The 24,763-nt window shown below is 41.8% G+C and overlaps 2 protein-coding genes and 1 long non-coding RNA gene across 17 annotated transcripts in view; 2 read left to right on the top strand and 1 right to left on the bottom strand.

Annotated features, from left to right (window-relative positions):
• The window catches only part of ADAM22 (ADAM metallopeptidase domain 22), a 214,977-nt gene extending 206,534 nt beyond the window's left edge, over positions 1-8,443 (top strand). For 7 of the 13 annotated variants that reach the window (XM_087861108.1, XM_045793324.2, XM_045793323.2 and 4 more), the window contains one exon: positions 1,888-2,103. In XM_087861108.1, coding sequence (XP_087717234.1) covers positions 1,888-1,908 — 21 coding nt within the window. In that variant the 3' untranslated portion in view covers positions 1,909-2,103. Of the gene's footprint in view, positions 1-1,887 lie in introns of all 13 variants that reach the window. The other 6 variants (XM_087861104.1, XM_087861105.1, XM_087861106.1 and 3 more) reach the window with 1 other exon arrangement.
• Positions 8,444-10,342: 1,899 nt separating this feature from the next.
• Positions 10,343-23,880, bottom strand: SRI (sorcin). Its single transcript, XM_045793327.2, has 8 exons — positions 23,731-23,880; positions 22,702-22,785; positions 20,574-20,643; positions 16,100-16,143; positions 15,166-15,313; positions 14,823-14,936; positions 13,409-13,467; positions 10,343-11,803 (listed from the first exon to the last, which is right to left on the bottom strand). Exons 1-8 carry the CDS (start codon positions 23,779-23,781, stop codon positions 11,777-11,779), a joined length of 597 nt encoding a protein of 198 aa, XP_045649283.1. The 5' UTR covers positions 23,782-23,880; the 3' UTR covers positions 10,343-11,776.
• The window catches only part of LOC123789326 (uncharacterized), a 433,455-nt gene continuing 430,763 nt past the window's right edge, over positions 22,072-24,763 (top strand). For all 3 annotated transcript variants that reach the window (XR_015724030.1, XR_015724031.1, XR_015724032.1), the window contains exon 1: positions 22,072-22,205. This is a non-coding gene — a long non-coding RNA (uncharacterized LOC123789326). The remainder of the gene's footprint in view (positions 22,206-24,763) is intronic.

Below are 24,763 nucleotides of genomic sequence, written 5' to 3'. Positions count from 1 at the left end.
GTAAATTGTCTACATTGCTGTTTTGCTCTATCTAGTTGGGGATAGTCTCTCAGCCGAGGTCATGCCAGGCTGTGGGTTATTAATGTTCCCCTGTGAAAGCCCATGAAAATGTCACCTCGCCAGAAGAAGTGGCTGGCCCATGGCCTCTTCCCTGGGACAGTGGTGTGAAAGGTCAGATGGTTCCATCCACTGTGGAGTATCCACAGGGCACGTAGCAGAATCCTGCAGAATAGGCAGCCCGTCTCCGCGCTGTCTTTGTGGGCTGTGGAGAATCAAACATGCAGATCTTTTTATGAGCAATACCTCCCATTACAGCCGTCTAGAAACAGCCAATCATGTCTGTTCCTAAAAGTGATGGCTTGGCACTTCTTTGCTCCTTTTTCCTCACTGGGGTAATGGTGATTTTCTGGTTCCCCCAGTGCTATGCCTTTGTTCCCCCTTGTGCAAGCTGTCACTTACTAATTTTTATAACCATTTATGAGGACATTGGGCTCACTGAAACTGAAGTCTGAATCCTTTACTACCCCGTACCATCATCTATGCATCAATCCAGGTCTTCTTTCCCTCAGACACCCTGCAGACGCCCCATTTAACCATTCATTTTCACTAGTCTCCACCAGCAGGGGTAATTCACACACATACATCCTTATGGTTGAGAGATTTGGTCTCCAAAGGGTGAGAACACAGGCGGCTTTACTACAGTCCTTGTGGAGTAGCCAGCTGGGTATTCAGAGCAAGATTTCAATGAAGATTCAAGAGAACCTATTAAGGGAACCTATACAGAAACATCCACATTTTCACTTAGCTGTTTCTGCTTTTTCTTTCCCAGAAACTCACATATACAATGACATGCCCCAGATTTTCAGTAAAAATGGAATTTGGGTGCAATTTAAGTCACACTCGTCTTAGACTTTCTTTGTTCATGTTTATAAAAGTGTACCCAAGTCATATTGCCTGGAAACAAAATTTTATTAGCTTGATCTTTTTCCTTTTTATTTTTAAATTGGCTTGTCCTCTGATGAACGGAGTTGCATTTATATTTGATCATGCCAAGGTTGTTTACCGTGCATTAAAGTGATTACTGAACATTGTAAAAATTAGATATGAACAGGACCAGTTTACAGACGTGGTGGCAGAGGCAAGGAGAGGGAAGAGGTGAGCGAATTAAAGAATGGACATCCTGCCTTGGATACATCATTCTACTCTGATGGGTCTCCTGAGAGAGGACAGTCTTCTAGGAGGTAGTGATGGATTTGGAGAGTAGATGGCATAGTCATAGGCACAGAGCAGAGATTCCTAAGTAGGTGAGAATTGATGGAATCACACTCGCCCAAGGTCAGTACGTCTCAGTGTTGGCTGCACATGGGTATTGTTTGAAGGGCTTTTAAACTATGCTGATGCCGGAGTCCCACCCAGAGAGATTTTGATTTAGTTGGTCTGGTGTGTTTGTCTGGGTGTTAGGATTTTTAAAACCTCCCCAGATCATTGAAATGTGCAGCTGGGTTGAGAACCACTGCTCTAGCGGGTTATGTCAGAATCCTGGGGGAGAGAAGAGCATGCGTGGTTTAAAAAATTAATATTTTAAATTATTTCATTGGTGATGTAATATTTAATTTATTCACATTTTTGAGTAACATTAAATGAAGATGTGCCAGGTTTAATATTAAAAGGTGTCAGTTGCTAAAAAGGTTGAGACATGGATTTAGAGGAAAGAGAAAGCTAAAACTTAGGGTGTTTATTATATCCATTTATTCGACTTAACAAGACTGTGCTTCTGCAACCACGTAAGTATGGATGGAATCACCAGCTCTTTTTCATCTTCATAACTCAGAATATGCCTGTTTCCTGCTTTCATGGTGTGCAATTTTGCTTTTCTCTGTTGTGCAGCTATGGGAGACCTCCATTTAAGATCCACTGTTTACATGTGATACATCAAAACTGTTTACTTCAACTTTTATAGAAACCCAGCCTCACGGAATCACTGCAAATCTATCTGCTCTTCAGACAATATAAGGACCCTCTGAGATGCCCCAGAGGAGAGGAAGCCGAGTCTTACATCTGGATACCATTTTCTTTTTGTCATTGGCTTAGGATCTAACCATGAAAAGAACTACTGAAATGTTACACTATAACATGGGAACAGTAAAGGTACTGGTATGCTCATGGATAATCCGCATGACAGATATATGTAGAAATATCACTAAAATTAACTCACATGACCCAAATGTAGCAAGTTTCCTAAGGGACAATAGTGGATTCAGAACTGACATTCTGAAGCACATCCTCATTGTAGACAGTAATGCTATGTGCATGAAGCTTCTGTTTATTGCAATTTCCACATTTAAGGAAACAACATCCCATAATAGAAACTAGCATGCAGGGCTAAGGCATCTAGGATTTGTCTGCAGGACTTTAAAGCTTTGAGAGGCCAATATCCCATATGCTGACTCTAAACCTGTATCTTTATTTTTTGTTTTTTTACTTTTCATATTTATATCAGCATACAAGGACAATTGTACATATGTAAACATTTTTAAAATAAAAAAAAGCAGCTGGTACACACAAGTGTATTTTGCCAAATGCCTAAAAATAGTCACAGTCCCATCATCATCATCCATCAGATGGTCTCTAAAGATGATAAGCAGATGATGTTGTAAATATAGTGGTCAGTGCTGTAAATGTGTCTCTCCGTCTTTGGTATTCATCCGAACCACAGGATATCCCTTTAAACTGTGCACAGTCTGGAGACAGTTTTAGTGAGTAATTAATTGAAGCAGAGAACAAAATGCCCAGCAAAACTTGGGGCCTCCACAGCTGGCTGGGGCAGGAGTTGAGGAGTGCAGCTGCTCTCCGGCCTGCCTCCAGGCCCTCCGATGCTGCTGGCCGCTCCCTGGGACTCCTCCAGCCTGCCTGTTCTCCTCCTGGGGGCTACAGCGCCTGCCTCGGCAGCTGGTAGCTTTCAGTAGTAGTGCGAGCCCCTCAGCAGCACATCGTGCTGAGGTGAAGCCAGTGCACCAAAGACACATGAGACCATGGGCCGCTGATTCACTGGTAGCTTCCAACTCGCCAATACTCCAACCCTTTGTGGCCTAAATTTTTGTTCTTGAACAAAACCTTGTAGCCACCCTTGCCTGTTAAATGAATGACTTGTTTTAGTACAACCAACTTTTACACTGTTTATTAGGGAGATTTATCATCAGTAGGACGTGAGTCCAACAGGTGCTTCCACCCTGACGTGGAAGCGGAATGGTGGAGGGCTCTCCTGGCGGGGCTGGGAAGCCTCACCGGGCCACACGGGGTTTGAAGCGACCTAAAGCCACAAGTGTGTGGCAGCTGTGAAGGTACCCAAACAGCTGGCAGGGAAAAGAATCTGAGGTTGTGAACTCTTATTTTTTTAATCCATAAAAAAGTGAGAAATCTATGTTCAAGTCCCTTCTTTAAAACCGAAGTTCAATAAGCTGTTACAATGTGGCTCTGTCATTCTAAAAGAAAACTTCCCTGGGGAGGCTACTGTAGTGAACTCAGAAATTGATGGGATCAGTCAGATGCTTTGATGTGAAGAGTACTTCTGAATTTCCTCATTTTCTCTCCTTTTTCTTGAGAGGAATGGAATCTGCAGACAAGATTTCAGAAATGCCCTCTAAATTTGATCTCTCCCAGTCGTGTCCATGGTCAAAATCCATATCGTCTCCACGTGTAGTCATCTTACATGCCCAAACTGAAGGGCCATGGTAGAGGCAGTGTTTTATACTCTGTGTATTTATGTCTTCTGTAATGGACCTCTCTTCTGAAAGTCTTTAAAAATGTTTGACAAGCAATTTAATCATTCAAAACTATAAGGTGTAAACAGCATTTTTCATGACAGGAAGGGATGTGATCGTTGATTCATCATAATATGATCCATCAGATTAAGATTTGGGTGAGTGTTGGGTGACCATGTCACATAGCTCAAGTGAAGGACAGGAGGGCAGACAGATTTGAATATGTAGCAAATAAAGTGGCTTTTGACCAAGATCACTTTAATGTGCACTGAATGTTTTCTGGTATTGAGTGTATAAAATGCTAATGTTGTAAGGTTTATTTTGACTATAAAAGAGTTTATAGATTTGAATGTAAGGTACTTGTGTAAATATGCTTCTTAGTTACAGTTATACAAACCCTCATTTGAAAGAATTCACAAATGGTAAGCTACTTGTCCACAGATCCCCTCCCCCCCTTTCCTCGCTTTCTCAATTACTTTTACATGAAAATTATTATTCCAAGTGAAAACCATTGTTACATGCCTTTTGGGAGACATGGATATTTATAGTCATCCTACTTGATCATAACCTTCATATGGAACTGAATGAAAAGCATTTGTTTTATTTGCAGAGAGATTATGATTTTACAGTAGCTTTAATGTTCTGGGTATCTGTCTAAGAATGTTTGAACATTCTTACAGCCATTTGCAGAATTCTTTGACAAGTTCATAATCTCAATGGGTAGTTTTGAGAAATACTTCCATGTGTAGTCACGGTTGGTATTTAGATGTATTAAATCTAAATATTTGTGACTTTTCATCCCCTGAGGCAGGGAAAATGGACCTATGGCACTCAACAGAAGCACAGCGTTGTTATTTTTTTAATAACTATTTTGGAGAGGAACTTTGAGGTCACCATAGCAGTTTGTATCATGCAACTAATATTTATAGCCCCCAGACAACTATAGGACCATTCTACTAAGCAGAGGAGAGCGGTTATTTGGCCTTTCTGTTCCATTGTATGCCTTTTACTTCTCTTTCTAAATTTGTGTGCGTAGATAAAACTTCACATTGACAACCCGCTGCCTGAGATGTTCCGTTTGTCCATAGACATTGCTGTAGAGCAAACTCTGATTTAAAGAAACATTGAAAGCTCTTTATTAAGAATGCCAACAAGGGGCTGGGGGAGGGGAGCAGAGGGAGCCCCTCAAGGAACGGACGGGTCAGACTGACTGGTCTGTGACTAGCCACCTCTTTCTGAAGTCAAGAAGTGGGAGACTCCAGAGGAAGGTGGAAGGTTGATCCCCGGGTCACCCACAAATCTGTGGAAAGGAATAAACTCAGAGAGTGTGGCACAGCGCGAGTTTTCAATGTAGTGTCGTTGCTCTATATTTTAAAGAAACCCAGTGCTGTTTCTTAAAAAATAAAGACTAATAAAGTAAATGTAGGGTTAAAATGCCAAACATACTTTTTAGTTTGAGAGAGCGCTTTATGAAGTGATCCCGCAGTTTCTCTCGTTTTCCCCTTGCTTTAAAAAGGCTTTTAAAATTGTCTTTATATGTAACGTCAGTCTGGTGTAGATTTCTGAACATAAGATTGATAGGGTTTCTAAAAGAAGTTGCTGATAAAATTAGAACTTTTGTGCACTTCCAGAAGAGGACTATTTATATTTGAGTTTCATAACAGCCTTACATTTTTTTGTTGTTGTTCTTCTGTTGATTCCCTTGCCGATTTGCATAATTTAATCCTGTCCAGTGTCCGAGATCTCTTGTGGCTACTTCACCTTTTGCTTTTTTAGATTTTGTTCTTTACTTTTTGTAATTACCTGAGGGCCAGAGGAAACACGGTATTTTTACTCACTTTAAGTTTATTTATTTCCTCCATTCTTCATTTCCTGTTGTCATGTAGTTCTATTTTAACTTATATAGTTAGCATTTTAAATATTTCCTTGTGTTATTCAACATGATAATAAATCCTTACCTAAAGAGAAGACAATTTTACTTTATTCTACTTAAACGTAAAGGGAGGGTAGTTCACTGGGAGGATGCCGAGTGGCTGGCAGAGTATGTGGGAAGGGGGAACAGAGGTGTCATCGCATGAAGGGAATGAAGGAATGACGGGAGGCCAGCGGGTTGCGGCCACAGCCTGGCGAGGCCATCACTGCCAGCTGCTGCCAAGGGTGCCCGCACGGGCAGCGTATTATAAATGCCACCCTACAGTGGGTAAGTTCCCATCAGTTTTCCAAGAAATGCTCTGACTTCCATTGGTGGCGTAACGTCTATGTTTCAGGGTCCTAATGCTCTTTTTCCTTTCACTACTTTGGTTTTCCTCTAAAACTGTCACCCATGTTTTTGTTGTTGTTCAATGGAGTCAAGGTGAATTTCTCATTTTGGTAGCTTAAATCTATATAGGAAGCAAACATCTCTATGGAATAGGCCTTAAGTTGAGGCTCAGGTTTTTTTGCTTTTTCCTTCAGTTATTTTCTGAATGGAAAACACTACTCTGATTTTGGATGCAGTAACTTTCCTCCTGATATGGGAGTGCTAAGAACTTTCATAAACAGCTTCCCTTGTGTATTTGGCCTGTGAGGAGCACAGACCACTCTTGTGAATCAGCTAAGAGACAGCAGGCCATCATCTGGGGGTGTGCGTGCACACGCAGCCACACCTGCTGGAACTGTGCACGCTCATAGCGTACGCTGTGTGGGCAGGTGCTTTTAATTCTGAGAGGAGCTTTCCCACCACACCTGCAGATGTGACGCAAAATGCATTCGGACTTTAGAAATCAGGGCATAATATTTCTGTTCACATTTTATTCATGGCTTCGTCAGAGCCCCCAGAATGGAGCACCATCTGGTTCAGCTTATAAGTAGAAAAACAAAACATTCAGAAACAAAAACCTGCCTAGTAGTTTTGTCCTTTACGTCCAGGGCCTGATGAGGAGTAAGCATTCTCTCTATGGAATTTGAGAGATGCTTCCAGACCCTTCCTACTTCCCAAGTTGCTCCCTTCCAGTAGCTTGTCAGCCCTTTTCTCCTGACTAGGAACTGTCACTGTCATGGAGGTAAGTCCTTTTTTTTCTTTTTTTGGCTAAATTGGCACTGGGGAGAACCACAGGGGTGCAGAATAGGGGGGAGAGAGGCACCTTTCGTCTCCTCCTTTGGCAGCTGGGCATGGATTATGCAACTTCAGAAGTCACTGAGGGATTGGTCCTCAGGTGTGTTTCAGGATGGCGAGGGGATAGAAAGCAAGCCTTGGGAGGTCATGGGGCATTTAGTCCTGGCGTAGGAGCAGAGTGGAGATGCATGTGAACTCAGAAGCCAGTCGTGCAGAAGGTGGTCACGGGGTGTGGTGGAGACAGAGGGGCTAATCGAGTGCCTACAATAGACCCGTAAGCTTGGCAGTTTTACTGAGTGGTTGGCCCTATAAATACTTCATGGGCCAGTCCAGGGTGGGCCAGTCATTCTTTTCTGGTGTGTCCCTGCTGCATTATTCATAAAACCTGTATTGTACTGAGAGGTGCTTCCAGGCTGGCAGAGTTTTGCTCCAGGGCATCATTATTTCATGTTTTTAGGTATCTTTGAAATCAAAACCAGGGAAAATGTAGGGTATTTTTGTTTTTTACAAAAAGGCATACAATGAGACGAGCGATCTTAAGATAACGCACTTAGAAAATCGTCAATAAAGTTTTCAAAGAGTTTTATGAAAAAAAGGACATTTTCCTCTTAAGTTTCAGAGGTGGATTTTTGTGCTCTAATGTTCAAGTTCTAAAATAATGCGAATAGCCCCCAGATCTTTAAACACAGCGGTGCTAAGTTATACCAGATAACACATTACAGAAAGTGCTGATATGAATTAATAATTTATTCAGTAATAATTCAAGAGTTCTTGGTAAATTATACATGTATATCACTGCCTGATTAGAAACCCCACTTTTCTTTTCTAATCCAGCACAATATCTAACTGTGATTCTACAGCCGGTCTTTTTAATGGGCAAAAATGACCCAACACCTTTGTTTTGTATGAAAAACTTTTTTTTTTAAATGCTAACTTCAAAAGTGCTTAAAAAAAGGTTTATTCAGGATAATTAAGCATGTATGTCCTTTTGTAACCTGCTGGAAGAGATGTGCCCCTCCAATCTAGCATCCGCAAAAGACAACTTCTTTTAGAAACTGGGCATTGCACCTAAACATAGCAGTTGATAGGTTAGCCAAGGTAGGTCTGTGCTAGTGTTTCCCACAACCATCATCTCTAAGGGGTGATGTCCATCTACAGACTGTGGAAGCCACTTCGTGGGGAAGTGTTAATAGCAGCATGATTTCACTTTTGGTAACCAGGTGATCCTGTGTATATACTTAAGATTGGCTTCATTTTAATATATTTTCTCTGCTCCTCTGCACTTCAGGTTCTTAAGCTATTTTAAAAGTAACTGGGTTTTGGCAATCACCAACTGAAATGTATATGGCGACTGCTTTCCTGAGCAAGCGTGACGTGTTTTATGGCTGTTCAAGTTATCAAGTTGTTCTTATATTGTAGGTAAACAAAATCTTACTGTTTTTAAAGGTCACTGTAACTTGTTCAAATTTCTGGCACAATTTTATTAGTAATTCACTTCTGAAGCTAAAAAGATACCACAGTTTTCTATGTTACTGTCACTGTAACATCAATAAAGTGACTTTCAATAAGAGATCTTATGTTATTTTGATGCCTGACTCCCTTTAATCCTGTTGTTCTCCCCATCACTGTTTCTCTTTAGAAAGCCACAGCCGCACTGTTAGGGGGTCGTTTCTTCATTTTCTCTTCCATGCTGCCCTGGAAGGGCCCATCAGCATGATGAGAAACACAGAGATCCTTTAGTAAAGGCTGGCCGCTCACTTTGTTGGACAATTTCCTCAGCAGGGTGGCAAGCGGAGTCTCCCATTATCCACCTACCTTGCCGCATAGGCCCTTCCTCCCCGGCCCAGACGGATTCAATTCCTGCATCCTGACTGAGAGCCCTGGTGGTGCTTATATAATCCGCTCACCCTGTGTTAGACTCTGAAGCATCGGGCTTTGGATGGACTCCGCCTAGCTTCATGAGTCCAGTGCCTAAAACTCATCTACCTCGCTGTCTGCCTCTCACACAGCCGTTCATCCTCTGGTCTTTACCTTGGCACTTAGTTTCCTTGCCTTCAGCTCAGTCTGCTGAGGAAAAACGTAGTTACAGGTAGTCAAAGTACGGTTTTAACGTGAGAAAAACAGAAGTCAATGACTAGGGGTTTGTAGGTTTATTATGAGATTAAAAAAACTTATGGTGATTACATACAGCTGCATTTCTTATAAGATTTTAGGCATAGAATAATTCAGATGAACACTGAAACAGTAACACACTCAGCTAAGCAAAGCACAGTCTAGTTAGGATAGCAGAAGTTTTAGCTCACGTTGCCTCTCAGGGACTGACTGTACCACCTGGAACATATGCTGAAATGGGAGTCGGCCTCCACTTTGGCTCAGCAGGAGTACAAGCTGTGATGAATTCTATTCGACTGCTGTGGTGCAAATCTATGCCAGTTGTCCTCAAGGAAGCACTGGGCTTCTTGTAGCCACATCCCTACGGAATGCTTGAGAAGGGTTACATATAGGTACTTTACCTCTTGCAACATGGTACTAAAAGCACATATCTCCAAAATTAAAATTAAAGCTTGAGTTGGCATTTTCTGAGGAACTTAATTTCCAAGTAACTGAAGCAGTCCAGCTTGGGCTCACAGCCTGACCACGCTCCAGCTAGATGCTTTCAGAAGAATAGACCAAGAAACAGTTTCAAGAATTGGGTGAGGCTGCACTGAAAGTATATAATGAATGAAACACAGAACCCAATATAAAATACAAATAAGGCAACCCGAGATTCACTTGTAATGAAGACTTTGGCTGTAATTAAAGAAAGGGGATGGATACGTCAAATTTGTCAAGGGGAAGGAAACTCTAAGTGCAGGGACATAGTGAAGACTTAGGCTCCATGCTTTCAGAAAGACACCGTGAAAGCAGAAGTGGAGGAGATAAGGAGACTTGCTACGAGGTATCGATAATTAAAATGGAATTAATTGAATATTTCCAGGGACACAGTTTTGTTGATGCTTCAGCATTTATCCAAAAAGCAAATTCAGAACCAAGCCTGATGCAGCAGTATACCTTGGGACTTAACAGGGTAGGATAGTTCAAATATGGTCCATAACTTTGGGCTAGCAAGGGCCTTCTTCCTTACCACATTGGCGTTACCCAGGAGATTACCATTTTCTTCAACTGTCACTTCCTCATGGGATGCTGGTGAGTCTGAAGTCAACAGCAGGCCCTGGGACTCTGAGGGGGAATTCTCTCCCTCCTGGTCCTCTGAGCCCTCTCTGGCCCATTGCTGGATGGCTCAGGCTCAAGCCAAGTTTGGTACCTCACAAACAGTGTACCTGGAATGACACCTAGCGTCACCACTAATAGAAAGCAGGCTGCCTCAGGGTCTGATAATACAGCCCAGGTGTGAATTCCTGACATAGAGACATAAGCTAGGGTTGAATACATATCTTAAAATTAATGTATTTTAGCAATATCTGAAAAAAAAACAAGTGAATGAGGATGAAGATGTTTAGAAATGTTTTATTTTTTCACTGGTTGACAACTAATTGATCATCTGAATGGTAACGCTCACACTGTGCCCGGGAATGAAGTAAAACATACTCTGCTGGCAGGAGAAGTGGCGAATTTCGTTGTTTCGTCTGTTACGCTCTAGCAGAAAAGAGCAAACCAGGCCAGTTTTAAACTTAACAAACAGAAACATTGGTGATTATACTAACACATTTTTTCATATTGAGAACTACCCCATGGAGTGAGCATTAATCTCCTTCTCAAAGAGGGGGAAGCTGAGGCTCTGAGATCATTAAATCACATATTCAGGAAGAGGCGCAGCCAGGACGGGAATCCAGATCTTACTTAAAAGCACATGCTTAAAAATTGAAAGAAAAAAAAGCTTCCATTACAAGTGTAATACTTGTTTATCAGAGAGTACTTGGAAGAGTAGTAGGAAGGAAGACAATCAATTCCTGACCGACTCGCAGTGGTAGCAGCACCAACTTCACGGTCCTCTTGCTGTATTTTTTAATGTGAGTGTGAACACATGGCATATCAACATGGACAGAGCACTATTTTAAACGTGATCATCTTCTGATTTTAAAAGGAAAGCGCACACAGTATAGAAAACTTGGAAAGTACTGAAATCCATAAAGGAAATTACAGTACCTGGAATCTCTTAAGCCAAAAATGACCATAGTTAATATTTTCCTATATTCCCTTAAGGTTTTTTTTTTTAATCAGTTTTCTTTTTTACATAAATTCATAATTTAAGATTTTTAAGTAGCGCTAACAAAGGTCTAGATGGATGATGACAAAGACAGATTGTATTTGCCATTCAACTGATTCACTTCATATTCAGGAGAAAATAATCACTTAGGCTCCCTGTCCAATCACGTGGCCATCAAAAATGTGTAAGCCTGAAAAAGCCGGTGCTAAGTTTCCGCTAAAGCGAACCCTGACCGGGATCACCATAGGCTTTTGTTTCTGTGTGCACCCAAGTGAGTATAAATCATTTACATGATAAGAACACTCCATACATAAAGCTTTTAATACCACGTAAAAGCCCCTCTAGGAAAAGAGCTGGAGTCTGATGAAAAGGTTTTTAAGAATCTCATAGTGAAAAATATACCATGTGACTTAAACATTTTGCACACCGAAATTTACCTAAAAGAGGCTCAGCCAGAAGATTAAGGCATCTCTGACAATGGCTCAAGGAAGTTCCAAATGGTGTAAGAGACCTGATCTTATATTCGTAAAATTCCAAAGAGTTTATTATCAATGCTAAAAACTTCCACTGTACATCAAGTAATAAACCTTTAAGACAGCTATTTAGGAAAAGCAGCGCTGCGAGTTTGCACACGTTACTGAAGGCAGAGAGTAAGAGCAAAAGAGAACTTCAGGCGGAATGTTGGGTATGTTCATACGGCTTCTTCCTCTTGATTTAAACACTCATGACACACTGAATGAACTGAAAGAGAGAAAGGTCCACGTTATCCTACAAACATCTCAACAGATGGTAGCTTCCTTTTAGGCTGTTTACGTTTTGTTTCTCTAATTTGAATTATGGATCGAGAAAGATCCCTTTCTAAAATCCAAGAGTACGTGATGGGCAGAAAGGTTCATTTTGTAGGGGAAACAGTCTAATATAAAACCCAGTGGATTCCTCCTCTTACAGAAAGCAGATCTTACTTCAATGGATAAAGAATTATTTAAATTCCAAATATCTCAGACTCTAGAAATGGCCACGGTGAAAGGTACCTACTCAAAGCTAACAGTTCAATGACACGGGGGCCTCCAAAAGACACAGTATTATCCCACCACTCACAGGGCACCTTCAACACTTTATTCCCTTAAAATGTGCTTTATTAAAACAAATCCTAGCATGCAACTCTATGTATGCACAGAAATGGAATACATGACCTTTCCTCAGCAATTCAGAAACCCAGGTTTAGAAGCATCAGTATTTTGCTGTGAAATGTTTGCTTCACTCTAAGCCCCAGTAGGCTCCGCTTTTCTATCAATTTTCTTTGTCATTCTTCTAACACCAGGGAGGCACTGTGTGCTGCTAATGTCCGCAGCACTCCTACAAAGCCAAGCTGATTATCCCTTTCAGGTAAGGGGAACTAAGGATCAAGACATTTAAAATCTCTTCTGGGGCCCCATGGGAGGCCAAAGCAGACCAAAGCCCATGCATTTTCTACTCCACAGGCTGCCTCTCCATCTTTGGAAACAGTGATGGGACTGTCACCAGATACACTAAAATGCTAACGCACACTAACGAAAACACACCTTTAAGCAAGAAGAAATAAACGTATTTACACACAAGACTTTTTAAACTATCAGGAACTGTGGCAGCTGCCAAACTGAAAATATGTTCATCTTCGCAGTTTGTAACGGAGAAACCTTTTAAAGCATTCAGTTATCAGTGATTTCTATTCTCAAAGTGTTTTTCTTTTCTTTTTTTTTAAATCCATGGCTGAGCAAAACAGAAAAACAACATCTCCCTAGCTTTATTACAGCTATCCAACTAATGCCATCCAAGATGGCACCTGGCTACATTCCCATTGGTTATATGGCCTTGTCCAATCTCATTTAGTGTGGCTGTTTAGTAAATACATTGTTTTAAACTGACTGAAGTCCATGCCTTATTTCCTCAACAAAGAACATGGGTGTGTCAAGTACAGCTTTGAGCTGTTCAAACTGACTTCTCAGTGACATAGATATTTGTTCAACGAAGGCAAAAACAGAAGCAACATCTGCATGGTGTTTTCCAAGAACATTTCTGACTGACATCTCCCAATAGCCCAGGGAAGAAGGCATCACTACTTCCCCTCCTCAAATAGTCTTGGAGCAATGAGGAAACCTGCCTCCCTGACCCAGCCAGTAAGTGGGACCAGCTGGCCTTTGAGCCACATCTTTCAATGCAAATCAAACAGTGGTCTATGAGTAAGATGAACAATAAATGAAATTAATAAATTTTGAATGGCAATTCCTGATCACTGAATACTTCATTACAGCATCCTTAGGCGTACATCTGACTCATCTACGCAGTTCTGAACTTACTGAGACTTACATCATCATATGGGAAATTCACAACACCTTGCTGAGCAGTATCCCGTCTTCGAAAGCTGTCTGTAAAACACCACAGTAAAAGTGATGGTTATTTTTTAACACCTGAAATCACAATAGGTAATTATTTTGGCACTGGGTTCAAACTGCAGTAACATTAGACTTAAAAACCAGCCAACATAAACAAAAGCCCACAACAAAGAAGCCAACTATATGAATGATCTATTAAAACATATCTAATGTACAACAAAGTAACACAACAACGCAGAAGTTAGCCAACTGTTTTTCTCAATGTGGAGATGGGAGAGAGCACCTTATCCCAAAGTCAGTAAAAGCCATGTGACCTCCGAGGCCATTACTTAGTTGTAATGAAGACACAGAATTTCAAACTTCTTAATAACACAGATAGTGTTTAATTAGGAAATGGATGGATGGAGTCCCTAATATGGCAAATAGGCTGTAATCAAATATTCCACCTGTCTGAGCTCTGTGCTATTGGTAAAGGATTTACTTTAATAATAATTTTAAAAAATCTGCCCTCATGTTTTTATTAGGATGCAAAAAAAAATTACAAACCCAGGTATTAAAAAGAGTATAAGATTGGGGTGCTCAGTTGGTTAACTGTCTGACTCTTGATCTCAGCTCAGGTCTTGTCTCAGGGTCATGAGTTCAAGCCTCACATTAAAGAGAAAAAGACTAAAGAGAGGAATGAAACAAGAAAAATATACAAAAGAAAAAAAAAGAGGGAACAGAAAAGTAGAGATTACTGACATAACCTCATCTAAGAGGTCTGTACATCTGAAAGAGATGACCATTTTAAATTACCTTCCAACTGGAGGAATTAGGAGAGAGCTACAAATAAGTACTTTCGTTCTCTTCAAATACTTTACATTTTAGGGAGCAATCACAGAATACTGCTCACACTTTGACCAAAAGTGCACAAATTAGGTGGTCAGGTTTTGGAACATTTTTGAGAAATTTAGTTAAGATTCTTTTAAAAGCAGCTTACCACTAATCTGAAAGGATTTCTGAAAAAACAAAATTATTTTGCTAGATATGTTTATTATTTTATTTTTTTAAGAGATTTTATTTTATTTATTTATTTGAGAGAGAGAGAGGAAACACGAGTGGGGTGAGGAGCAGAGGGAGAAGCAGGCTCCCCCGCTGAGCAGGGAGCCCAATGTGGGACTTGATCCCAGGACTCCAGGATCATGACCTGAGCCAAAGGTAGATGCTTAACCGACTGAACCTCCCAGGAGCTCCTGCTAGATATGTTTAACAGCAATGGTTGGAAAGCCCCTGAAGTTAGGGGAAAAAAAGAGAGACTGCGGACAGTGGAAGTTCAGAAACACTGAAAATGAAACACACAAACTGTGTCTTCTTGGCCCGTGGTGACGATACCACCTCAAAGAACACACCTGTCAGGGCTCGCAGTTTGACACAGCAGGCGATGTAATCATCGAAGGTGATCTTGCCATTGGTGCTGTAGCGTTTTGCAATTGAATTCACAGCCTGGGGACTCAACCGAAAGCCTGAGGAAGAAAACAGTTAAAAGATAACAAAAAGATCATTAAAAATAATCGCAATTTTTTCAACCTGGGAGTACTCACTTTAATTGTGAATATGCATTAGGAATTATGTATGTATTATGTGTTTAGTTATGAATAGACACTGCTTCTAGAAAACAGAAACTGCCCTCATGTAACAGTTTCATGAATGAGAAAAGAATGACGTCGGCCAGGTGGCTGGAGCTGTACCCACCCATTGTGGTGAGGGCCTTCTGCAGCTCCTGGGGGTCCACCGTGCCGCTCCTGTCGCTGTCGAAACTGATGAAGTGTTGTCTCCAGCCGTTCAGCACAGCCCAGAGTTCTTTAAATTCATTGAAACCCATTGTGCCTGACATATCTCTCTGAACTGTCATCAAGGATTAGAGCATCTTTATTTTGCAACATTTTCTAACGAATAAATCAAAGATCAAGGATAAGGGAATTTAATGTTTTTTTGGCTAAAAAGGTTAAAAATGGATGTTCTTCTCGCTGTGATATAACGAAAAGGGCCCATGGAGAAAAAGCACTGAGGACGTATTTTCGCTGTGGGAAGAGAATCCATGTGACGTGATTACAAGGAAGGAAGGTAGCCACTATGAGCCATGCGTGAAAAGCAGTCTTGTTTCTGGAACTGGGCTGCACTTTCTGGGGGCCCCCAGCTATGCTGCTGGGGGCTGGGGAGGTCTTGGCCCTAACATTCCCTTTTGGTAGGCCCTTCCAGACCCAGGGCTTTCACTTTTGGAAAAGGAGATGGGATGGAAGGCAGTGCAGAGTCACCACTAGGTAAACCGAGTCTGGTAACTGTGATGTGAAAAATTCCACTGCTTGAAGGTCAGGTGTGAATCACGCAGAACAAAGAACGACAAAGCAAAAACTTCCCTGACCACCCTGATTTCTATACTCGCTCTCCTTCAAGGCTTCCTTGAATTCTTGAATAACCAACATTGTATTTACTGAGCTCCCTTCCTTTTTCACACCAAATTACATCTTAAAAGCTAACGATTTCAGAAAACTTTTTTGTGGTCATTTGTCACCTTGCATTTACTGGGTATTAATTCTTAGATGAATTCTTTTAGGAAGAAATTCTTTTTTTTGGGGGGGGGGGGTCAGGAAAAAACCCTCCAGACAGCAATCAAGGTAAAGGATACATCCAGCATTGAAACCATAAGCCGACAAGTCTCCAGGTTAAAAGCTATAAATCAAGAAAAGTACGTACATATTAATACAGTTTCAAAAATTTACGTTATATTGCATACATTCAAATTAATTAGGAAAGAGACTATTTATACACTCTTACTTTTATATGCTACTCAATTTATGTGGAACTAAATTACATGGAGCTTTGAAGCAGATTTTTTCCAGATAGAGAGGATTCCTTGTAGAATCCAAACTTGATTTTAACAACTTTAATAGAAATCTTTTTTAAAAAGTATTACACTGTACTGCTAATATTTTTAGGTAGATAATGGTTTAGAAGTTGAGGTGGAGGGCGGAATGTTATCTAGAGTTTGCTCCAAAAGAAAACGGACAGGATTACAGATGAACTAAGAATGGCAACACACTGCTAAGTGTTGAAGCTGGGTGACAGGTGCACAGAAGTTCACCGAATCCTTATCTCTGTTCTTGGATATGCATAACGTTTTCTATAATATAGTCTTTTAAAGTTTTATATTACCTTCTTGCCTTTGAAACTGTAATATAGTGAGTTCAATTCACCACAGTGAGTGGGAAGATATGGTACTTCGTTCCTACTCCTAACAGACTATAAGTAGCTGGTTTTGTTAGTTCTGTTTCATTAGTTCATTTATCTCTTTCTCCTTTACTGTCACACACTGAATGGTAACCTCCGACCTCGAAGAGCCTATGACCTGTTTTCACATACAGTAAGTGTATATATGAAACCAGATAAATACACTTGCCAGAACTGTGTTAAATAAGAGCACTCGGGAGGAAGATATGATGACCAGTTCAGGGGTGGCCACTGTTCAGAAGCCTTTATGTACAGCTCAAGCATATTCCAAGGGAATTTCTATCGCTCACTTAGAAAACCAAAGTAGAATATACTTTTTGGTTAACAGGCCTACTGATGATCTACCTAAACATTAGCAAATTACAAATAAAGAATTCCTTGCATCTTACATTGTGTTCATGGGAGCCAGTGACTCGGGAAGATATACAGGTACAAAGCAGCTGCAAGGCTAGAAGGCAGAAGTGACAGGGGCCACGTGGGCCCAGCTGGCATAAATTCTGCAAAGCATGTGAAAAGGCACACAGAACTAACAAATTTATAGCCCTTACTAATTTCATTTTTATGACATTCAGTTCCAACCAAACTGAATTTAAAACACATCTGAGCTCTTAGTACTGTAATGTCTCCAAACAGTACAAACTACAGGTTTTCTACTTTTAACAGATTCCTGTGTTTGGCATATCCTGCAACCTGAAATAAAAGGTGGGGAACTACTTCTACTTTGGCCCCTCAGACTCCATCTAATCCACAGATACAGTTCTCTAAAGTGACAGGAGGCAACACTTTTCCACACTTTTGAGAAAGAGTTGGTTGATTCTTCATTCTGACTTCTAAGTTGTGTGGAAGTACAAAGTCTCTTTAATCTAGACCAATGGTTCTCAGCCCTGGGTGCTTATCAGAACCACCCAGAAGCTTTAAAAGATCCTGATACCGGGGCCGCACCTTGGAACAAGGTTTTTTTCCCCAGCTTTAAAAGCTGAGATATGATTGACAAATAACATTGTGTAAGTATAAGCCATACAATGTAATGATTTGATATATGCATATACTGCAAAATGATAACCACAATTAGGTTAGTTAACACATCCATCACCTCACATAGTTAACTTTTTCATGTGTGTGATGAGAACTTTTAAGGTCGACGCTCTTAGCTATTTTCAAGTATACAATACAGTACTACATATAGTCATCATCAGCACAGAACAATTCAATCTAAATACCTGAGCATGGAACCCAGGCATGACTATTTTTTTTAAAGCTCCTCAATGATTCCAGGGAGCAGCCAAGGATGAGACCACCGTGCTTCTGAGAGTGTGATTCCTGGACGCGCCATGTTAATATCATCTGGGAGCTTTTAGAACTGCATAATCTCTACTCTTAACTGACTCCAACAAAATCAGAATCTGCATTTTAATACGATCCCCAGGTGATTTATATTCACATAAAAAAAGCTGGTCAATCTGGACCACCATCATCTGGAAGCATGTTAGAGATGCAAATTCTCAGGTCTCACCTGACACCTTCTGAATGAAAAATTCTAGGACAGAACTCAGCAATCCAGTGATGCTGACGCCATTGAAGTTTAAGAACCAGCGCTCTGGAGGGCCTGACAACCACCAGTCAGACCCACCTGTGTCTGACTTTAAATCAAGGATTTTGAGGGGCCATGAAGCAAACACCTTCCCTGTGTCCCAGGGCTATGAATGGTACCACCAGACAGTGGTGTCAGGAAGCCCAGGTATCTGGTCATCTTTTGTGAGAAGGATTTAAAAGAGAGGGAATGAGATGCGCAGTGAACAAAAGTGAATGAACTATTCCAGACAGTTCTGATGAACCAGAATACCGATGTCTAGTAAGTTTGGGTAGGGAAAACTCTTGCTCAATTTTAGTTGAATTTTTCCCCCCAGAAATAGCTTTTATTAATGCTAATTCTATTTTAAAGAATTTCAAAAGAATCTTTGCTATAATTTTACTTTTACTCTCTCCCTTGTCCTGTTCATTCTACTAGAACGCCTCATACATCTTTTCTTCTAGTAGAAATCCACAATGAAATGGACCCAGCAGGAAAACCCTACCTTTAGTTGTTTCTCTCAACTTTACCACAGAGGAACAGCTACACTCAAGGGGGAAAAAAAGAAGCTGAATTACTATCTTATAGACGAGAGGAACTTATTACTCCACCTCTGGGTATGACTGCTTCCTTCTAAACTGGAGAAGCTGCCTGTAGGTACTAGGTGGGAATATCTGTCCACCCCTCACCCCATGTCCATCTGTGCTTTTTGGTTTGGAAGCTGGGTTTTAAAAACACCAGTGGCTATGTACTTTCTGTATCATAAAACTCACTGTGACACCTCACAAGCAGGATGGTTTTGTGGTTCATTACAGCCTCCACAACCAGATGACAGTAAGCAAAAAAATTCAATCACATGGTTCTGATGACTCAGGAAATGTCTTCCCTAGAACTCAATGATCTAAGACCATCACTAACCATGATTTCCTCAGATGAAATGTTTAAAAGGACTATTCTCCAAGGATATACAACGCATTTGTTAGTCAGATTTTAAAACCTGCCACACCTCTTCTACCAAAGCATACAGAATAATAGTTTGTGCTGGGACACAGCTCATTTTCATAAACCCTGCTATTAAGCCTTCTTTGTTCACTAGCAGGACTGCTTGAGGTTAACAATGAACAATTTTAATGTATTTCCTTCAACAGGAAAAAAAAAATCCCCCATTTAGAAAGTGCTGCTTTTTTTCTTTTAAAGGATCAGATTAAGTGAAAAACGCTAAATGTTCCTCTTTCATACTAATTTTTCCAACTAGGTAATATTAATAAGATACCGAAGTCACATAAAAGAAAGGATGATTAAAATAGAAATACAAATAGTTTAAAAAGAGAGTCATCTAGTAAATATGCCATGTCAAACAGTTTAAAAATGCCCCTATAAATCTTCAGGTGTGACTTCTGGTTTGAGCATTTTAATCCACAGTTAACCAACAGCTAAGGCTTCGATGTGATGTTCTGTCTCAATTGACCACTGGCAAAGCTGGCAAGTCAAGACACTATTCCCTACCTTGCGTGTTTGTCATGGTCAAGATCTGATTTGAAAAAAAGCATGTGGGAGAGTGTGGGACGATGGGAATCCCTGTCCGGAGGCAGCACCTCTGCAACTCTTGGCAAAGAGCTCTTTCAAAAGGCAGGAAGGTGGTGTAAGCACTGAATTCTACGGCAGCAGAGCCAGTCTGTGAGGAGCTGAGGCGGAAAGGAGAAGGAAGACTAGTGCAAAGAGTTTAGAAATCAGGAAGGGCACTTCTGACTTAGCCGGCACATGTTCTCTGAAGCAGAACGAGAGATGAAGAAAGACCTGGGGGAGTCATGACAAGCATTCACATTGCCAGCAGCATACCCGGAGAGCAGGAGTGCGCAAGTGCAGACCAGCCACTGCAGGCGGGGAAGGGGGACAGGACCAGCCACCGAAAACCCAAAGTGCCATCGGCTCAGGACAGTCAACTTCTGGCAACTAGCCGTCGATGTTAGCTCCTGTCATTGACGACACCCGACCTGCCGGATTTCATTTCAGCACCTTACCCCGTCCTCTGCGAAGGAGGCCGCATAGACTGTCTCACTGCTTCCCAGGGTTCCCAACCCAAGAGACCCACTCAACTGGCAGGCAGGTAGTGTAGAAGGATTTATTAATAACTGTTGTCAAATGAACATTTTGTAATAATAAACAACTGAAATTAGCTTTGGAAATTCTAATTTTTGCTAGATCAGAAAAGCCCAGTGTCCTTGAGGCTATCATCATAAGTAACAGTTAACATATGAAACGCAAGAGTACTTCTAGAGAAACTTTGGGACCGTCAACTCACGTTTGTATCCTCCGGCAATGCCTGACTGGGTCAGGCACCTCTGCAATTCATCAGCATCTATTTGCCCATCCTTTTGGGAAAAAAAATAAGAAGAGGAATCACAATAGTAATTTGTACCTTCTAATTCTTTTTTACTTTCAGTATATTATTTCAGCAATAATGACAAAGAAAATGAGCATTTTCATGCACAAGACTTTTTTTTTAAAGGAATGCCTTCCAAAAATAGGCATTCTTTTCCTGACTCTACTTTCAAAAATAATTTAATGATGAAAGAAAAACAAATTGTTAAGTCCTCTTCCACAAATGCATAATTAGGGCCATAAACAAAAAGTACATTTCTTGATACCTAAGTAAAGTTGGCATTCATTTCAGACTCTATTTTAAATAATTATCACATGAGAATTCACAAAATCCCAAAGCCCACTTACGCCTACACTTTAGTATTACCAATATCTTCTCATCATTTCCTCTAAGTTCCTCAATTGGTTTGGCATTAAATTTTCAAGTACAAGTTTCCTCTTTTTAATAAAACACTGAGGTGAATTCAGTTTCTTCCACTGATACATAAAATATTTTTTAATGTATGAATAAAACTAGTTTCTGTCTTGAACTACTCTTCTTTTAGTCTGAGTTAGGAAACTGCCTGTTAAGCACTTAAAATTATTTATATAGTTACTTAAAAGTCTTATTCCTGTTTCTAGCTTTTGGTTTGGGGGGGTGGGAGGGCATAGCAGGGTACACAGCTGATATCTGTAAATAAAACGCTTGGATGAAACAAAGAGAGGCCTTCGTAATCCCCTTGGTTATGAGGCGGTGAATGGCTTTCCAGAACCACCATTATATCTGCAAGATACAGGTTCCTAGGGCCTATTCATCGGCTGACCAAGTTCAGAATCAGATAGATGTTATTTTTAAGGATTTAAAAATAAAATACCCAAATCCTCAAGTCCAAGTGTACTGTAAATTCTAAGTGAGGAGCAGGATCAATAATCTGAAAGACAATGGATATGCTGAAGTAGGCCAGGGCCGCTGCAAGCTAAGCAGGTGGGTTCACTTACAGGGCTAGAGGCAAGGCAATCCAAGAACTCAAGTCTTGAGCTTTGCCCTGTCTTGTGGTTTCAAAGATACAGATCATTAACAGATGAAGCAGATACTTAAAAGGAATTTAGGCTCAAGTTTCCACTCAATTTCTTGAACTATATTTCTTAGAATGCTATTCTGAAAGATGGTCTTGGGTTTTTATCCCATAATATTTGACAGCATCTTCATATGAAGATTGTGTTATTTCTTGCTTTTAATCAACAGAAAGCATTAAATGGCATTCATAAGAGCAAACATCGCTTCTGGACAGCTCTGGGTGATACCAGCAGTGGATTTACCATACACCGTGGCCTGGGGAGCTAGCAAAGTGTCCTCCCTCAATGTCCATCACCACCTGTCCTACGACTCAAGGTGGAGAACTGAAAGGCCTCTGGGAGCGAACGTTCATTCTGTCTCAGTCAAAGGGCACCACACCTTATAAGGACATGGAAGAGGGGACCTACAACAGCATTGGCATCAAAGAGAAACTGAAGTGTTTACAAGATTAACTTCCTGATACTAAGGAGTAGTAACTTTCCTATTTTGAAGCTGGTAAGTTTTCAACGTAAGTACCTATTTCCTAAGGGGTAATTGATTCACAATCAAATTCAACCCCCAAAAAGTGTCCATTAGAATCTGACTACATTATTACTGCTGTATGTCTTTAAGTTGTACGAACAAGGTTTGTGTTCACCAGATCTGGAATTTCTTCTTTGTAAACCACCACGGACCCCGATAATTCATAGTTCTAAAAACATCTTTCTACTTTACCAATCTTCACCGTATATTTGCAGCCCCCTAGTCCTATTCAATCTGACCCTAATTCAATCACAAATTTAGTTTTGAAATGAACTAACATAAATACAGGTAACAGTCCTAATTTGTTCTGAATATTCAGAAATAAGTGACTATACTTTCTTCTCTCTTTTTTCTTTTAAAGAAGCAAAGGGATTATTTTCCAGAGGAAAAGTTCTTTTTTCTATCCCTAACAATGGCTAATACAAACCTAGACTCTGGCAATTCTTTAATATTAAGGGAAAAAGCTAACCTGTCCAGCAACAGCAGCAAAATAACCATAGAGCGGATCCTGAGTCTGTCCGGGAAACGTAGGTCCTCCGGGGGCCCCTCCATACTGTAAAACAACACAAAAGCATCATTCCGCTGAATCCAGTTTTATTCTTTCACCACTGAATGCTTTTGTGCAAAGCCAGGCAACTGCCTGCCCTTCACACGGATGGTTCACCTCTTTAACTGCAATCGTTCCCTTTCTTCCATTCTCACCCCAGCTGAATTTAAAAACTGGCAGCTTGGACCAAAATAAGTTGCCCTGAAAGTGACATCTGCTTAAGTGAAGCAACTTTAAAAATCCCTACTAGCCTGCAGGTTACTGATTAAACGCAACCTAGGCAAGCAACTTAAGAGCAGGGCTCGAAATTGTTTTCCTTTCACTTTCATTGCATTTATGGTATTTTTCAAAGCGTTTTGAGACAGGTGTAGCCAAGGCCGGGCTTAGGTGTCTCAGTTGGATTATTTGGCGGCGAGCACCGGGGCGGGGAGGCACGGCGAAGGAACATTCCGTCTCGGAAACAGTTCCCACGACGACGCGCATCCCGGGCGCCTGGCGAGGTGGCCTTCTTCCCGGAGGGCTTCCCCCCCCCCACTTTTTTTTTTTTTTTTTCCTCTCACTTGCTTTAAAAGAGGGGAGGTGGATCTCCGGACCACTCGAGATTAAAATGGCTGTTGCTCTCAGGGGAAACCGGGAGGGGGAGAAAGCCAATATCCAATTCGCACAATTTCACGCCGCGCATGCCTGGCACAGGGTGGGCTTCTTGGGTCAAAACCCACCCGCGCCTTGGCCCCACGCAGCCACCCGCAGGGCGAAGGGACGGGCAGAAGGAGAGAGCCCGAGGATGAGGCCGAAGGGCAGGGGCCTGGGGCGAGGCAAGCGGGCACAGAGAAGCCGGGGGCTGGAGGCGCCCGGGGAGCCGCCCCGGCGGAGCAGCCCAGTGTGGCCTCTCGGCGTCCACGGCGTCCCACGGTCGCGCCCGGGCCGCGAGCCCGCGCGGGCTGCACTTACCCCTCCTGGGTAGTACCCGCCGCCGGCGCCAGGGTGCCCCGGGTAAGACATGGTGCAGACTGCGCCGCCGCCGCCGTCGCAGCCGCCGTCGCCGCCGCCCTCCCGCCGGGGCCGCCCCGGAGCGCACCACGCGGGCGGCGGGGGTCGCGCGCCCGAGCCGCCTCCTGCCCGGCGCTGCGCTGGGGCCTCGGCCCCCTGCGTGCGCACAGCGTGCCTCTGCGCTCACGCGGCTCAGGTCGTGCGCAAGCCCGGCTCCCGCAAGCGCCTGGGACCTGCGACGCCGCGCTCACCGGTGACCTTCCTCCCCGCGACACGAATGGCACATTCCAACACCAGTACGGTGCCCCGGGGAATTTTTATTTCTTCCTAGTCGGCTCTAGTCTGATACTTTTAAACATTTTAAACAACTTTCTTAGTCAGGGGCGCCCGGCTCTAGGTTGGGTGCGGTTTTGTGAGGAAGGGGCTGAATGCGGTAGGGCAGCTCTTAGATGCCTGTGAGGGAAGGAGACGTTGAAAAATCAAAATATGAAAACGCCCTTGGAAAACAGGAAAAAACTGCAGGAACTGAGTGCGAAAGAGCGTTTGACTTGCGGTTGCACATTTTACTGAACGGCACCGGGGTGTTTCCTTGCTAGGGGATACGGTCAACTCCTGGTTAAGCTGGGCGTGCTGGTGCGGGGCAGGACAGAGGGCATTTAGTGGCAGGGCAACCCCGCCCAGGTTCTTAGAAAATGAGTTGTTTGAATTATCTCAATGATTCAGGCAAAACAACCGCTCTATCCAAAATTACTCAGCTCCTTTTTATACAAGAAAAGTTTAGAGCTAAGAGTGTGCTGGTCAGTATTTATTCAGGAGGTGAGAGGTTTGAACTATTTCCCTAGATAGTTTGAGAAAATAGTTCTCTTCATACATTTTTCTTTTTCACCTGGTTGAACAGTCTGATGGGAGCCATTCAGGTGTGAGATTTTCGTTTGGTTTTGTTTCATGTCATTTCACTCATAAAAGATTTTTTTTTCTGAATGTTATAGGTTTA

The sequence above is a fragment of the Ursus americanus genome, chromosome 3 (assembly GCF_024610735.1).
Source record: "Ursus americanus isolate L20-20 chromosome 3, mUrsAme1.1.p, whole genome shotgun sequence".
Classification (NCBI taxonomy): domain Eukaryota; kingdom Metazoa; phylum Chordata; class Mammalia; order Carnivora; family Ursidae; genus Ursus; species Ursus americanus.
This window is presented reverse-complemented; position numbering and strand designations above follow the sequence as displayed.

What these genes read in the sequence shown, in the direction of transcription:
- SRI (XM_045793327.2), bottom strand. Translation starts at nt 23,781, where the DNA reads ATGTCTTACCCGGGGCACCCTGGCGCCGGCGGCGGGTACTACCCAGGA. An exon ending in TTATGGTTTCAATGCTGGAT is followed by an intron (nt 15,314 to 16,099) that starts GTATCCTTTACC and finishes ATGACAGTTCAG; the next exon opens with AGAGATATGTCAGGCACAAT. An exon ending in CAAACTGCGAGCCCTGACAG is followed by an intron (nt 13,468 to 14,822) that starts GTGTGTTCTTTG and finishes GGTGTTTTACAG; the next exon opens with ACAGCTTTCGAAGACGGGAT.